Source organism: Balaenoptera musculus, chromosome 9, assembly GCF_009873245.2.
Source record: "Balaenoptera musculus isolate JJ_BM4_2016_0621 chromosome 9, mBalMus1.pri.v3, whole genome shotgun sequence".
In the NCBI taxonomy this organism is placed as follows: domain Eukaryota; kingdom Metazoa; phylum Chordata; class Mammalia; order Artiodactyla; family Balaenopteridae; genus Balaenoptera; species Balaenoptera musculus.
Window position 1 is genome coordinate 9122846 of NC_045793.1, and position 17302 is coordinate 9140147.

Genomic DNA, 17302 nt, shown 5'->3' on the forward strand with positions numbered 1-17302 from the left:
ACTGATTCTAACAGTGTGTCTATTTCCTTTATTTCAAAGTGACTAACAACGTAACAAATCAATTACCAGGTGACTAGCACCACCTATGCAAGCAGTTCTCACCGGGGGCAATTTTGCATCCCCACCTTCCCCCAGGAGACATTTCCTAATGTCTGGTGTCAATTCTGATTGTCAAAACTGGAGGAGGCATGAGGTACAACCAGCATCTAAGGGATGCTGCTTACGATTCTACAATGAGCAGGGCATTCTCTTCCCCACCATGTCTAACAATAAATTATCTGGTCAAAAACATCAAAAGTGTCAAGGAGAGACTTTGACCTATACTGATATTCACCATGAGCAAAGTATAAAATACGATTTGTTTTAAAACATTTATTTATTCTTTTATTTTAGAAGGAAGTTACAAAACTGAGAAAAAAATAAAGAATAAAGAAAGAATGAATGCCACAAATTATAAAAGCAGGAGGTGATGAGGTGATCTAGAGCGACTGTGGAAGGTCATGTGAGAGATGGAGGAGATTCTACCATATGCTGAGCGGGTTTTTGGTTTTTTTTTTTATAAATTATTATTGATTAAAGCACTTCTTTCTTTTTATTTTATTTTATTTTATTTTATTTTATTTATTTTTTATTTTTGGCTGCGTTGGGTCTTCATTGCTGCACGCGGGCTTTCTCTAGTTGTGGCGAGCCGGGGCTACTCTGCGTTATGGTGTGCAGGCTTCTTATTGTGGTGGCTCCTCTTGTTGCGGAGCACGGGCTTTAGGTGCGTGGGCTTCAGTAGTTGTGGCACGTGGGCTTAGTTACTCTGCGGCATGTGGAATCTTCCCGGACCAGGGCTCGAACCCGTGTCCCCTGCATTGGCAGGCGGATTCTTAACCACTGCGCCACCAGGGAAGTCCTGCTGAGCGGTTTTGAGCCAAGTCCAGAATAAGTCTACATTGTTGGCTGACAAAGGAGGAAACACAATGCATTCTCCAGTCATCTTATGATCTTTAATTAAGAGGACTTCCCTTGTAGCATGGTTTTAAATGAATTTGTGTTATGTTTTACCTTAAACATGGTTGAAAAAAACTCCTTTGAAGAAGGAATTGAAACCCCTTGTTCTGCTCTACCCCTCAGACAAGCTTCTGGACCTCTCACTGGGTTGTGTTGTAATAATTACTGAATTTGCTTTTTGACTGCTGACTCTAGCATTAGTAAATATACTTTATTTTGGGTCAACTGAAAGCATCCTGGTAATAGATGGATACAACTCTACTCTAAATTTGGAGTAGAGGTTAATCAGAGAGGTCATTAAACCAATTGTGCTCAGAGTCAAACACTTAAGAGAGTGAGTTTAATCATATTTTCACCTAATCCTTTGCAACATAGGAAAACCTTGTAAAAATGATTTGAGGGAAAGACTTTTCTTTTCTATATAAGCACCATGCCATAGGAAAGAGGATTCCCCTCCCAAATATTAAAACATTTACATTTCTAAGTAAGTGTAAGGAGATACTTGCAATTCTCTAGATTCATTTGGTACAATACACAAATATGGCTGATAGAGCAAGTTTAAAATAGCACAAACCACTCAATATACACAACCTGATAAACAGTAGGCTGATTGCAGGGGAGGAAGAATGTTGCATGTGGTTTTGCATGTTGTTGATATGACCAAGGTTAGTAATTAATACAATCCATGTGGTGATATTTGGATCACATGGTGAAATCACATTTACACAGATAAAGGTCTTATCCAGAGCCTAATTTTACCAATAATTTCAGGAAATAAGCAATCAAGAGACTTTGGTATAAGGCCTAAAATTAAGGCCCAGTATTATGCATACGTTGACATCTAAGAAAAACCAGGAGGGTCTAAAATAACCTACCACCAAATTTCCCTCACACCCTGCTCCCATGGATAAGGTCCCCTAGCCAAAACTCCTCCCTTATCTCAGGAGTCAGGCATAGTTCCTGCTTATTCCTGAGTGTTTAGGTTATGAAACATCTCCATTCAACACCTCAGTGATTACCTAGCTTATGAGTTATTTTCCAGGGAGCTGTGAACATAAATCTAGAGAGGGAAAGCAACCTAAAACAGGGATAGCTTGCTCAAAACATTCCATAGATGAGGACTTTTCTCCTAGAAGAGATAATTATTTGGGGGTGCTTGGGGGTACAGTTATTGGAATGTTTAAAGAAACTGGTCCAGATCAATTGCCTTCTTTCTCCCCTAAGATCATTCGCCCAGTAACTGGGAGTGAAATGGAACATAGGACAGCTTCTTTAACTCCTCCCAGCCCACCAAAACAAGCATGAAAGGCTGAAAAGACTAATATGACACTTTCTGGAGCATAAGAAAATACTACATATGTGCTCCATCCAGAATAGAAGTATAAAAAAGAAAACTGTGATAATTCTTTTCAAGTCTTGGTATGAAGGATCTGACACTAGTCTCATAGGATAAAATGATCAAATGTTTTAAAATGACTGATTTCTAATTTTTAAGTGATATATCCAAGCAATCTGGGTTGCTGGAAATTTAGAAGTCAGCATACTAGATGATTATTTTATTATATTGTTACTTTTTATTCATGAGGGTGATAATTGCCATCTTAAATATTTGTTCTTATCTCCCTAGCTAAGTTAATTTAAATAGGTGATAATTAAGACTAACAACTCAAGAATAAAAGCTAATAAAAAAATCTCTTAGTATATATTTGCAGCATTTTAAATTTTACTTTCCTCACATCAAACAAGGATTATAAGTGAAATATTGATGAACTGCATAACTGTAACTTGGACTTTAATACTCTTTGTAATCACCTAACATATATAAGGATTAACATACACGTAAAAAGGAGCTAAAATATCTCAGGAGCTGAGATTTCCTCTAGACATATACTGATGTTGATCAACTTTCTGCACAAAAATACAAAGAAAGCTTGAGTTGTGTTGTTTGCAAGCTGTGCTCAAATGAGTGTATTTTGAAGATCAGTCATTTAAATTGTCCTATTGGACATTTGGGATGTGCAATATTGCTGAGATATTTTTCCTGTTAAATATCTCCTTCTATATGTTCTTATGGTGAAAACTGTGACAATGTTTTAGTCACTAGAATCTACAAACATTTTCTGTAGGTCATTGCTGTAATTATAAAAGTCCTTGTGGATGGAGAAGAAGAAAAGAATAATTAACAAGAGGGGAGAGGTATCAAATGTCAGAGAGGAAGCAGTGCTCTAGACTGCTATGCAGGATTCCTAGGTCTGCAATTAACTCTTTTATGCAAGTCACATAAACCTGTGAGTTTTGGTTTCCTCATTAGTCCAATAAGGGATTGGGCTGGGAGGTCTCTTGGGAACTTTTTAAAGTTCTGGTAGAGTACACATACAGCTCTTTGTTTTAATCAAAAGCCTTATTTGTAAACCATGCTGAAGCATGGTCATTTTTCGTTATTTTATTCTTATCTTCAGTCAATTATCAGAAAATATTATGCTTTGTTTTAATATGTTTATTTTTCTTGGAAAATTGTTTTACGAAAATAATTTTGGAATAATATTTGCAATACAAATATATCCTCTCTTATTCCATAATAGAAGTATATGATTATTCCTAATTTGGGGCTGCAAACATGGGTCTGATTACATGTTATTCTGTACTAATAATTCTGGTTTGCTTTAAGTCAACATTGTTGATTTTATAAGTGAACTTTGAAAATTCCTGAGGGTAAATTTAAAGTTAGATTTTGTAGTAAGCAATATAATGTAACCCTAACTCTAAATCAGTTGACTTACTAAGTATTTCTCCAAAATATGAACTAGCTGTCACTTGTGACTGTCTTGTACTTAAGTAGAATGTTATACTTCCTATGCCTTCTCATTGAACAGATTCAATAGTAACTATTTTCCAAGTAAATAAATTACACTGGAAAAAATTAATTAAATGCTGATAGCTTGTATCTCCACAGATACGAAAAATGAGAATGAACTTCTTTGTTCTTCATTATCGTAAATCTCATTTCAATGCAAGTGTCATCCTCAAATTTCAATCCAGGGATGAGACCCACTGCGTACCTGACTTTTTATTACATAAAATGATAGTACCTTATTATCTTTTAATATCTATACTTTTAAATTTAGATTGCTAAAAAGTAAAGACTGTGACACAAATGATCCAGTATATTTTCACCATCTCAACAAACAGCAGACTACTAGTGCAAGAATGATCAGTTGCTGCATTATCACCACAGAGGTGAACCACAGTTAGATACATAGAAATAGTCTATTATAAAATATTCCAATTCCAGTTTGAAATACAATCTACTTTTTAAAGAACCAAAGAATACAACATGTGCTTGAATCTAAATCCCATTTCTCTTAATAGCAAGACCATTTCTGGTTATACACAGCAAATGTATTTATTTTTTATCTAATTGCACACAAGCTTAAGATCACAGCGTGTCCTTGCATACATAATATACTGGCATGACAATTTTAATTATCTCTTTACCATGTATAACTTGACTTTGATAGCTATTAAATCTATTTTTATATGAATTTACTTTTATTTTCACATCACTCAATATAAAGTTCAAGTTAATTAATGAGTGTGGTATTTTCCCCTCTGATGCTAAGCAATTTATATTTGTAATCCATGAAGCAGCCTCATGAAATTGTGCTTTAAGATAACCTTAAATAGAAATAACACAAGGTCTAGAAATATTTAACTAGAAAAAGAAATACTGAGTTCTTTCTTTTTTAATATGGCTCTTCTGGTACACCTATTAAGACATTCAGTTTAGCAATTATTTCAACATTCTTTAGGCCCCTAGAGCACCATTCAATATGATGTGATAGAATCATACCCTGTTTGAAAGAGAAATTAAGGAAACAATCCCATTCACCATTGCAACAAAAGAATAAAATACCTAGGAATAAACCTACCTAAGGAGGTAAAAGACCTGTACTCAGTATAAGACACTATTGAAAGAAATCACAGATGACACAAACAGATGGAGAGATATACCATGTTCTTGGATGGGAAGAATCAATATTGTGAAAATGACTATACTACCCAAAGCAATCTACAAATTCAATGCAATCCCTATCAAATTACCAATGGCATCTTTCAAAGAACTAGAACAAAAAATCTTAAAATTTGTATGGAGACACAAAAGACCCTGAATAGCCAAAGCAATCATTTTTTTTTAATATCGTTATCGAAGTATAATTGCTTTATAATGTTGTGTTAGTTTCTGCTCTATAACAAAGTGAATCAGCTATATGTATACATATATCCCCATATCCCCTCCCTCTTGTGTCTCCCTCCCACCCTCCTTATCCCACCCTTCTAGGTGGTCACAAAGCACCAAGCTGATTTCCCTGTGCTATGGAGAGCCAAAGCAATCTTGAGGGAAAAAAACCAAAAAACAGAGCTGGAGGAATCAGACTCCCCGACTTCAGACTATACTACAAAGCTACAGTAATCAAGACAATATGGTACTGGCACAAAAACAGAAATATAGATCAATGGAACAGGACAGAAAGCCCAGAGATAAACCCACACACCTATGGTCAACTAATCTATGACAAAGAGGCAAGGATATACAATGGAGAAAAGACAGTCTCTTCAATATGTGGTGCTGGGAAAACTGGACAGCTACATGTAAAAGAATGAAATTAGAACAGCCCCTAACACCATACACAAAAATAAACTCAAAATGGAATAAAGACCTAAATGTAAGGTCAGACACTATTAAACTCTTAGAGGAAAACATAGGAAGAACATTCTTTGACATAAATTGCAGCAAGATCTTTTTTGACCCACCTCCTAGAGTAATGGAAATAAAGACAAAAATAAACAAATGGGACCTAATGAAGCTTAAAAGCTTTTGCACAGCAAAGGAAACCATAAACAAGGTGAAAAGACAACCCTCAGAATGGGAGACAATATTTGCAAACGAATCAAGGGACAAAGGATTAATCTCCAAGATATATAAACAGCTCATGCAGCTCAATATCAAAAAAACAAACAACCCAATCAAAAAATGGGCAGAAGACCTAAATAGACATTTCTCCAAAGAAGACATACAGATGGCCAAGAGGCACATGAAAAGATGCTCAACATCACTAATTATTAAAGAAATGCAAATCAAAGCTACAATGATGTATCACCTCACACCAGTCAGAATGGCCATCATCAAAAAATCTACAAACAATAAATGCTGGAGAGGGTGTGGAGAAAAGGGAACCCTCTTGCACTGTTGGTGGGAATGTAAATTGATACAGCCACTATGGAGAACAGTAGGGAGGTTCCTTAAAAAACTACAAATAGAACTACCATATGACCCAGCAATTCCACTACTTGGCATACACCCTGAGAAAACCATAACTCAAAAAGAGTCATGTACCACAATGTTCACTGCAGCTCTATTTACAATAGCCAGGACATGGAGGCAACCTAAGTGTCCATCAACAGATGAATGGATAAAGATGTGGCACACTATACAATGGAATATTACTCAGCCATAAAAAGAAATGAAATTGAGTTATTTGTAGTGAGGTGGATGGAGTTAGAATCTGTCATACAGAGTGAAGTAAGTCAAAAAGAGAAAAACAAATACCGTATGCTAACACATATATATGGAATCTAAAAAAAAAAAATGGTTCTGAGGAAACTAGGGGCAGGACAGGAATAAAGATGTACACCTAGAGAATGGACTTGAGGACACGGGGAGAGGGAAGGGGAAGCTGGGAATAAGTGAGAGAGTGGCACGGACATACATACACTACCAAATGTAAAATAGATAGCTAGTGGGAAGCAGCCGCATAGCACAGGGAGATCAGCTCGGTGCTTTGTGTCCACCTAGAGGGGTGGGATAGGGAGGGTGGGAGGGAGACACAAGAGGGAAGGGATATGGGGATATAAGTATATGTATATCTGATTCACTTTGTTATACAGCAGAAACTAACACAACAATGTAAAGCAATTATAGTCCAATAAAGATGTTAAAAAAAAAAAAGACACATGCACCCCAATGTTCATTGCAGCACTATTTACAATAGCCAAGTCATGGAAGCAACCTAAATGTCCATCGACAGACGAATGGATAAAGAAGATCTGGTTCATATATACAATGGAATATCAGTCAGCCATAAAAAGGAATGAAATTGGGTCATTTGTAGAGACGTGGATGGACCTAGAGACTGTCATACAGAGTGAAGTAAGTCAGAAAGAGAAAAAGAAGTATCGTATATTAAGACATATACGTGGAATCTCAAAAAATGGTACGGATGAACCGGTTTGCAAGGCAGAAATAGAGACACAGATGTAAAGAACAAATGTATGGACACCAAGGGGGGAAAGGGGAGGGGTGGGATGAATTGGGAGATTGGGATTGACATATATACACTACTATGTATAAAATAGATAACTAATAAGGACCTACTGTATAGCACAGGGAACTCTACTTCACTTCGCTGTACAGTAGAAACTAACATAGCATTGTAAGACAACTATACTCCAATTAAAAACAAAGGAAAATACACCGTCAAAAAGCATAATTTGAATAACATTAATAAAAAGAAATGTGTATTTGTAATAAAAATATCATACCCTGTTCAACCAATGAAGGAATTTATACAACATCAAGTAGTAAATAGTAATCAATTTTCACTGAGGGAATAAGGTAAGTCTGCATCATTTACATCTGACATTAGTTCAGTTCAGCAAACATTAATTGCGTGCAGGGAGTCTGCTAATTAGTGGGATGCCAATGACGGCTAAGATGACTGTGTCTGCCCGGTCCCCCCAATATCTTACAGTCTGCTATATTTTGGAATGTTTTGATGAATATTCCACTAGAAATATTTACATAGTGTAAAAGGAGTAAAGAAAAAATGATGTGCTTCATTCTGGAAATTCAGAGAAATCTTCTTGTTGGAAATTGCATCTCAAGTGAATCTTGGAGGATAAGACAATTTGGTCAGAAGAATGATGGAGAGGGTACTGCAGTTGGGGAGGGTATCTAGGATGAACACATGTTATGGAAGCAGGTCATGTATTTGGAAATACGCAGAGTTTGTATTAGTGGAGCATAAAGTACAACATGGAAATGACAGAACATTAAGACGGCAGAGGTAATAGGGACGGCACTATATTTCAAGCGAACAACTTGGATTTTATAGGCAAATGTAGGATCATAAAGTGTTTTAAGCACAGGCGTGATATGATCTGATTTGCATTTTAGATTTTAAATTAGAAAAATACTTTACAGATCGAATTCGATAAATGCTAATGGATTGATGAATCTGTGTCACAATATATTGATCCTCAAGCAACATACAAATCTTTTACTTCACATATGTGTGTGTGTGATGAACACAAAATAATACAAGTATTATGCAAAATGAAACATCTAATGTAAATAGGAAAACATGGGTTGACATTCAGAAGTGTTTTTATTTTTCTGCCCAGCTAAACTGATCTACACAGAAATTCTTACCAATTTTAATGAATAAATGTTGCACTGGATTGAATAATGTTTCCCCCAAATTCATAACCACCCAGCAACTCAAAATGTGGCCTTATTTGGAAATAGGGTCTTCGCAGATGTAATTAGTTCCTTTAAGATGAGGTCATACTGAATTAGAGTAGATCCTAAATCCAATGACCGGTGTCCTTGTAAAAAGTTCATGTGAAGACACAGAGACATAGACACACAGAGGGAAGACGGCCACGTGAAGGCAGAGGCAGGCATTGGAATGATGTGGCAACACTGGTCAGGGAACACCAAGAATTGTTAGCAACCACCAGATGCTAGAGGAGAGGCATGGGATGGTTCCTCTCTCTGAGTCTCCAGAAGGAACCAACTCTGCTAACACCTTAATTTCAGACTTACGCTCTCTAGAACCAGAGAGAATAAATCTCTGTTTTCTTAAGCTACACAGTTTGTGGTATTTTGTTACGACAGCCCTGGGAACCTAACATAGATACACCTGGCAGCATCTCTTGCCTAGGCAGCACAGGAGCTACGGCAGTTAGTCTGTGGTCCCTAGGAGAGAATATTCCCATTGGCACAGCATGAAAAGGCCAAAACACTGTCCTTCTTCTAACTGTACTCGGCACCTCTTGATATACTTCCCCCCCGCCCCCGGCTGGCACTTATTTTCCACCAGGATTTGCATTGGGTAACATATATATATAGGCTTTATTAATTATTCATCCAAATTGAAAGCATATATAAAAATTACTTTGGTTTGTGTGTATCCTGGTTTGCCAAGGTGCTGACCTTACTTTTATGAAGACTCTGGTTAAAAGCTAATTTAGTATTTGCAATCAGAAAATGCTCACTGCTTTAATCAATGCACCATGTAGGGCTTTTGTAAGATGCATGTTTGAGTGCTTCAGACATAAATGATTTTTAAAAGTTATTAGACTGAGACCTCTCCCTTCTGCTTCATGCAGCCCCTTTGGTACAGAGTAAGAAGATTAGCATAAGTGTTTTGGGAGAAAGCTTACTGAGTCAGAAGACACTGGGAATATCATTAAGTTTTAAAAATAACAGCACGCACTTATTTCAACTACACTTGAGGGAAAACCAAATGTAGAGGGAGCAGAATGATTTAAAATGAGTCTAAATTCATTGAAATTGGAATTCATATTATCATCAAGACAAGTCAGGAAACAAAAACAGCAGAAGCTCTAAAGGCTTAAAAGCAGTGGCCTGGAAATAAACTTCCCCCTCCACCTGGAACAGAGTGAACTTCTTACTTTCAACCTTGAGAAGTATCTAACTTCTCAGATGACAGAGTGACCATGGAAGGACTGCAGAGAAGAAAGATGACAAATACAAGGGGAATTACAGTAGGTACACACTTCCACAGAAGCAGCCTCATACTGACATTTTTCCTTCTCTAGTTCTTCTGGCAAACTTTGAAGTAAAAGAAGTACAAACCCATTCCTTAACCTGCAGGTATAAGACAGATCTCAGATAAACCCCCTAAAGGGTTTCTAAGAAGATGAGAGAATTGATTTCTTTTCCCTAGGAGTGATCAAAGCCTAGTATCTCCTTGCTGGACCCTGGAATACACAGGATTGCTGTTATTAAGGGGGCAAAATGGGAGTGTATCTGAGGGACAGGACACGTCCCCTCTCAAAGATCCATGATTCCCTTCCCACTGAAAACTCAAACAAAGCCCTTGAGGCAGTAGCTCACTAAATGGAAAAAAAAAAAAAAAAAAGAAATAGAAGGCCATCTTCTATGAGGCCACTCTAGTCTGAATTCCAGTATAGGTAAATTTAAATCATCGTTTAACTTTGGAAAAGTTGTCCATAACAAATATGTTTAACACATCTTTTTCTTATTATAAACATGTATATTTTTCTTGTAAAAGGCATATTTTGCATTCTTCATACATAAATACATGAAAAATAATGGGATCTGGACATTGGTTAGAAAAATGACCTGGTTAGAGGAATGACCAGTCATAAATTTTTGATAGTACAGACAGCTTCCATGATGATTAAATTATCGTTTTCCAAACTAAGAAAAAAAAAATTAGAGACCGCCATTTAAATAATAAATGTTTAAAAAAGGATACAGGAGAAAAATAAAAAGCAGACGTTTTGGTTCTTATAATCTGTACCATCCAATACGGGAGCCAGTAGTCATGCTACTTAAACTCAAATTCAAATGAATGAAAATTAAACACAGCTTAGCTCTCAGTTGTCTTAGCTACATTTCAAGTGCTCAATAACCACATGTGGCTAGTGGCTGAAGCAGATCTAGAACACTGACATCTTTGTATAAAGTTTTATCTTACTTTATGTTGCCAATTTATCATTTACTCCACTGGCATCTATTGGTATAAAGATTAATCCAGTTTCCCAAAGTGTAGGATTATTTTCCCCCCCAGAGAGGTTTGTAAACTAGAAAAGTCTAGCATCCTATTTAGCTTCAAGCATTTTTCCTTCATGTCTTGTGATTGCCAAGGCCCAGGCTTGATGGAAAATCTCGTGATAGCACTAACTCAACATTTTACAAAGCTACTTGAAATGATTATAGAACACACTGTCATACTTTAAACCACACTTGAGTCAACGGACCATGTGCTTTTTGGCAAGCTGCTTTTGCCCTTCACTGTGGATTCTAAAGTAACTTCATGGACAGTGCTGGTTTTAAAACGGCCATTTTTAAAGAAAGCCTTCTCAAAAATAAGATGCATGTCTATATAGCATAATGAGAATGAGAGAGAAAAAAAAAAAAAAAGACAGGGTTGGCTTTAAAAACTACTCAGAGAAACAGATAAATAGAAGACAATTCAACAGAAGTATGGGCACAGTTCTTGAACAAACCCTTCAAAAAAGAGGGTATACAAATTACAGTAAGCATAACCTCCTCAAAAATCAGGAAAATGTTCACTAACACTAAACTGCATATAATGAACAAGCACCAGAATGGCTAAAACTTTCAAACGTTCATTTCTAAATGTCTGAATTTGTGGCGCAACTAGGAACCCTAGTACATTGGTTTTGACAGTCTAAATTGATAAAACCACTTTAGGAAATTTTTCTCATTATTATCAAAGTTAAACATACATATATCCTAATTTGGTATTACCCCTTCCTAGCTCTATACCTATGAAAAACGTTCATAGCAATTCTATTGAAATAACCAAAAACTGGAAACAACTCAATGTTTATCAACACGAAATGAATACATAATTGTAGAATAGGCGTACAATAGAATAATATTATTCATGAAAATAAACAAATACCTCAAATAACAACATGGGTGATTTCACAAATATTTTGAACAAAAGAAGTCAGAGGGGAAATAATGTATATTTTATAATTTCATTTGTATGAGATTTTAAAATTAAAAAAACTACCCTAATCTATGGGGATAAAAATCAGGTGAATATTTACCTTTAAGAAGTAGTAGTAACTGGGAGGGGGCTTGATGGGTGCTTCTGAGGTGTCAATATAATTGACTTATCAACCTGATGAAGGTCACATGAGGTTCACTTTGTTAGAATTTAGGAGCAGGAAAACAGTAGTGGTGGTGAGCTCTTGTTGTACCACCAGGATGTCTGGTTTCCCTTTCAGCTCTGTCACTTAGGCTGTGTGCCTTTGGGAAAATTTTAACCCTCATTATTTGTATCCTAATAAATACTACTACTGGATTAATTGCTCCACTTTCTCTCTTACCACGTTTTTCTTATTTACTGTGATATTATTAACATTTAGCATATTTCATGACCCATGGAAATTGCTCAATAAATAATTATTAATAAAATAAATTATATACATCATGTTTCCATGGAGAATATTACTTGTTTTTCATTTACTGAAAACTGAACATGCTCCTTAGAAAATATGTCGTGCAGACAAAAACATTTTGTTTTGGCCTTCCCATCATGATGCTGAAAGCTAGAATATGTATGAACACAGAGTTCTGTGCCCATGAATACCCAGACCACATAGTAGAAAGGCTCCCAGTTTATGTTGAGGGTCATTTTAGGCTTCTGAAAAGTTAAATCTTCTTCCTGAATATCTACATTCTCCTGAAGAACTAAATCTGTCTTTCTACTCTTTATATTTGCTACTATAAAGTGATGACCAAATAAAAGAAACACCTATAGAATTTATTAAATGATCTCTTCGGCCCTTTTTTAGTAACCAGCCCAGTTTTCACAAAACAGTATTGCCCATGAATAAATATGATTTGGTCATCATTACAGGTACTAAATTCATACAAAGGTGAAAGCTTTATATACTTTTTATTATAAACTACCAAATGTTTGGTTAATTTTTAAAAGCTTGCCCAATAGGACATTTGCATTTTCTGATTACAGTTAAGCTTTTGTTGCTATGGGTCTGCAGGAAGGGGTAGGGGAGAGTCTAATAGGAAACTCCTTGCACGAAGCTGATCTCCTGATTCCCTGCCCTATCTGTATCCAGCAACCCTCCTTCCCCAGCAACTGGAACAGGAAGAAAAACTTCCTGGGAGGAGATGACTATTTTACCAGATACTTCATATTCTAAAGCTAGCGTCTGGGGGAATTCCCTGGCAGTCCAGTGGTTAGGACTCAGTGCTTTCATTGCTAAGGGCGCGTGTTCAATCCCTGGTTGGGGAATTAAGATCCCGCAAGCCGTGAGGCGCAGCCACATAAAATAAAGCCAGTGTTTGCAAATCATGTGTTTGCAGACTGAATGTGTAGTACCTAGTGGCCTCCAAAAGCCTCAAATAATCTTGAAAGTAATTCTGTGTTAGTACTGCCTTCATAGAAGCAAATAAGATACATCTTCTCCAGAAGAAGCCACCATCAACCTTCACCTAAAAGAAGTTCCACAGATAAAGTTTTGAAGAAACTGAGGTCACAGTTCGAGAAGATAGATGAGCATAAAGTTAAAGACAAGAAGGATAGGCAGATAAGAATGCTGAGAAGAAGAAGGAAGAAAGGAAAGAATTAAGAGGAGGAGAAGGAAGAGGAGGAGGAAACAAGCACCACTAGCAAAACTGGCTGAAACAAGAGAGAGCAGAATGCCAATCCCTAAAACTCCATATATTGGAATCATGAGACATAAATATAATGTATTTAAAAAATACAAAAGGGTAATCAAAAACACGATTAAAGGAAAAGAAACTTTTTAGGTGACTGAGTAAGTTTTTTAAAGGAACAAATAAAACTTTTAGACATATAAAATATAATTGACCTTAAAACTCAGTGGTTGGCTTTAAAATAACAAAAGGTATATATAATTAAAGAGAACCAGAAGGAAGTTCTTAAGACTGTTTTCAAATCCATCACAGAGTCAAAAAGATGAATAAGAGTGTAAGTTTCTGTTTTTTAAATATTTCATGAGACTTCAAGCAACTTTATGAATAAGCTTTGCTGTTTTAGTCTACTGAGCAGAAATCATTTCCCAAGTCCTCTACTTAAGGTGTCCTTAAGATATTCTTATATGTGTGTTTGCGTAAAAATGTAAATATATATTTATAACATACAAACAACCTTATATATTATTTATATAAAGAAACATTGCAGTTTACTGTCAGAGAAAGCAACTATTAAATAATTCAAAATAACAAAATTACTAATTAAACGAAGATGACAAAATCCACCACAAATTTCGACAGTATGGTACTCACAGTAAGAACAGCCGTAGACCTCAATTCTGAGCCCAATGCGGCCTTCTCCGTTCCAATCCAGAGGCACGATGCGCACATAGCGGGCGATTACTGGATGCTGTAAATCATGCCGAACCACACTATCGGAGTTGACGTTCCCAGGAAATGCCTGAAAAATAAACGGGATTCGAAAATTAGGGGAAAATACTTTAGAAACAACCAACCATGTTCTCTATGTGCTACAATAAACATAAATTTTCTTATCCAGTGGAGGGATTTCATATTCCCTAAACCATAAACAATTTGAAAAAAGCTTCTATACATTCTTTATTTGAAAACAAGTCCAATTTTAAATGGGAACTAGGCCAAAGTTTCCATGGGTCCTTTCATATGTGGAAATGCACACATAGGTTAAAAGAATGAAACACTGTGGCGCGCACTGTAGTATCCAGTAAACATTTAAATTACGAGTTCTATTATTTCACATTTAAAGTACAAAATAAGCAATTTTCACAGAATCCAACTGTATTTCTTGCTTTTTAAAAATCTTCTCTATGTTACCTTCCCATGCCATCATTACAAATTTGAAAATTTTTTCAACATCAGCTTGGTAAAAAGAGCAATTGAATATGCTGTGCAGAGGCCGGGGACTTCTACCTTTTTTTAGCATAAATACATATGAGTGGATCAGAAACATGTTTATTTCATTTTTTTATTTATAGAAGATTCTGTCAAGAATCATTTGCCATGAATCTTTTTTTATGTTGAAAGTTCATACTGTCTATATTTTATCAGCAGAGAACAAATGGATTTTCTTTGGGCATGGCTATCATTCATCAGCAAACATTTATAAAACATTTACTGCATAATAAGTATAAAGCAAGATAATACAGGGGGCACAGGGATAGGGAAAGCCACAGATGCCACACTCAAAAAGAATAATAAGAATTTAATAATAGGAAAAATGTCAGTATAAAATTACAATTTAAAGCAAGGACGATTTAAATCAAGAGACCATGATATTTTAGAATATGTCAAATAAATGAGAAATATATGTGTGAATTGTTTTAAACATGAGCTGCTTAATTTCACATATACATTCTAGCTGTCCCTACCTTAGATAACTTTAGTTTTTGGAAAGCTATATTCTACATGAGATCCTCTTTTATATTTGTTTAAATCATCTCCTAAACATTGAAATAAAAATTTTAAAAACAACACTGAACTTTTTTAGTCACAAAAAGATACAACGTAAACACTATATTACATTGCTAATCTGTTGTATTCTTGACCTAAGGTTTTGAATTTGCTTCTATATAAAATCAGGAATTTCATCTTTTTGAAATATCTCTTTTATAACAACTTTTAAGAGTTATAAAATTAATAAGAGGCAAGTAAAGAGATGCTTTTAATAAAAAAGTACATAGCAGCTTTGAAATGGAAGGCTCTGGTTTAACTGCATACAAACCACAAAGGTAAGTTTGTGGTATAAAGTTGGTTACCCAGCGCTCATTCTCCAGTCATACTCCTGGCCTCCAAAATACAAAATGTATAATGTAAGACCTAGTAATACAGGGAGCATACTGAAATATTTCCTCAAGATTTAAACTATTTTATAGAACATAAGATGGTTCCAACAATCTGCATCGTGGGTAATAGTCTATAACATGTACAATTGCATGCTTTGGAAACTGGGATCCTCTTTAGCAATGATTTTTGTTGTGTTCTCCTTGGTTTTCCTCAAACTATATACTACCACTGCTTTTTCAAAATAGCCACACCCACTTCAATCCTTCATTGGACAAAACCATTTGAGCTTCAGGTCTTAAATTTCATCACTTAAATAGACATCTTCTTTGCATCTTGTTGACAACATTTAATTAAGGAAAATAGTAAAAAGTTTTTTTTTTCTTTTTAGGTATTTTTCTAACCAGCTTTTAGTTTTACAAAGAAGCCACAAATCTAACTATTTTATTAAACCATGGCTGAATTTTAATATCACTGTTGGTTGTTCTGGCTTCAAAAGCAATACCAATGAGAATCCCTGACTAAAATCACCTGAATTAAATCCTTGATGGCAGATAGGTTAATCTAAATATTATGGGTTTTTTAAAAATTAATTTATTTAATTTATTTATTTTTGGCTGTGTTGGGTCTTTGTTGCTGTGCGCGGGCTTTCTCTAGTTGCGGCGAGTGGGGGCTACTCTTTGTTGCAGTGCACGGGCTTCTCATTGCGGTGGCTTCTCTTGTTGTGGAGCACGGGCTCTAGGCACATGGGCTTCAGTAGTTGTGGCACGCGGGCTCAGTAGTTGTGGCTCGTGGGCTCTAGAGCGCAGGCTCAGTAGTTGTGGTGCACAGGCTTCGCTGCTCCACGGCATGTGGGATCCTCCTGGACCAGGGCTCGAACCCGTGTCCCCTGCATCGGCAGGCGGATTCTTAACCAGTGTGTCACCAGGGAAGCCCTAAATATTATCTTAAATAATATTCAACAAAAGCCACCAAACAATTTTAACTTAAGGATCAACTATATGCTTAACATGGTGCTAGGTGGTATATGAATATTAACAACAACAAAGACAGCAAGTAACTTTCCTGGAACCCTGCTTCTGAGACATCTGTAGCCTTATGAATCCTGAAAGAAGAAAAATACTCCTCTGCATTTCTCCTCTACTCCCAGTGCTTTATTTCTGACACCAGATGTAGGGGTTTTCCCACACGTCACACAATTCTTTATGGACACCAGCTGGCGTCCCATAACTTAACTTAATTCTAATACTATCTACCTGCAAATAGATTCAGATCCCACAGGTTAAGGGCTCAGTCCCACAAGATGACCCCCACTTCAGATGCCAATCTCAAGTCCAGTTTGTCAGCTATGCTTCTGACAGACCATACGTCGGAGGTTCCCACGACCCCCTCCTTAGATCCAATCACTTGCTGCACAGCTCACAGGACTCAGGAAAACAGTTTACGTACTAGATTACTGGTTTATTATGAAGGATGTAACTCAGGAACAGCCAGATGGAAGGGATGCATAGAGCAAGGTGGGTGCGAAGGGGTGCCAAGCCCTCTCCACACGTACCACCCGCCCAGCACCTACACTTACCAAGCTTTCTGAACTCCTGAACTTCTGGATTTGTATGGTGGCTACAGGATGCAGGCATGATGATTAAATCACTGGCCACT

General features: G+C 36.3%; 1 protein-coding gene across 2 annotated transcripts in view; it reads right to left on the reverse strand.

Moving 5' to 3' along the window:
- CNTNAP2 (contactin associated protein 2) overlaps nucleotides 1-17302 on the reverse strand; it is a 2064798-nt gene that overhangs the window by 1235441 nt on the left and 812055 nt on the right. For both annotated transcript variants that reach the window (XM_036864011.1, XM_036864010.1), the window contains exon 5: nucleotides 14138-14285. In XM_036864011.1, coding sequence (XP_036719906.1) covers nucleotides 14138-14285 — 148 coding nt within the window. The remainder of the gene's footprint in view (nucleotides 1-14137; nucleotides 14286-17302) is intronic.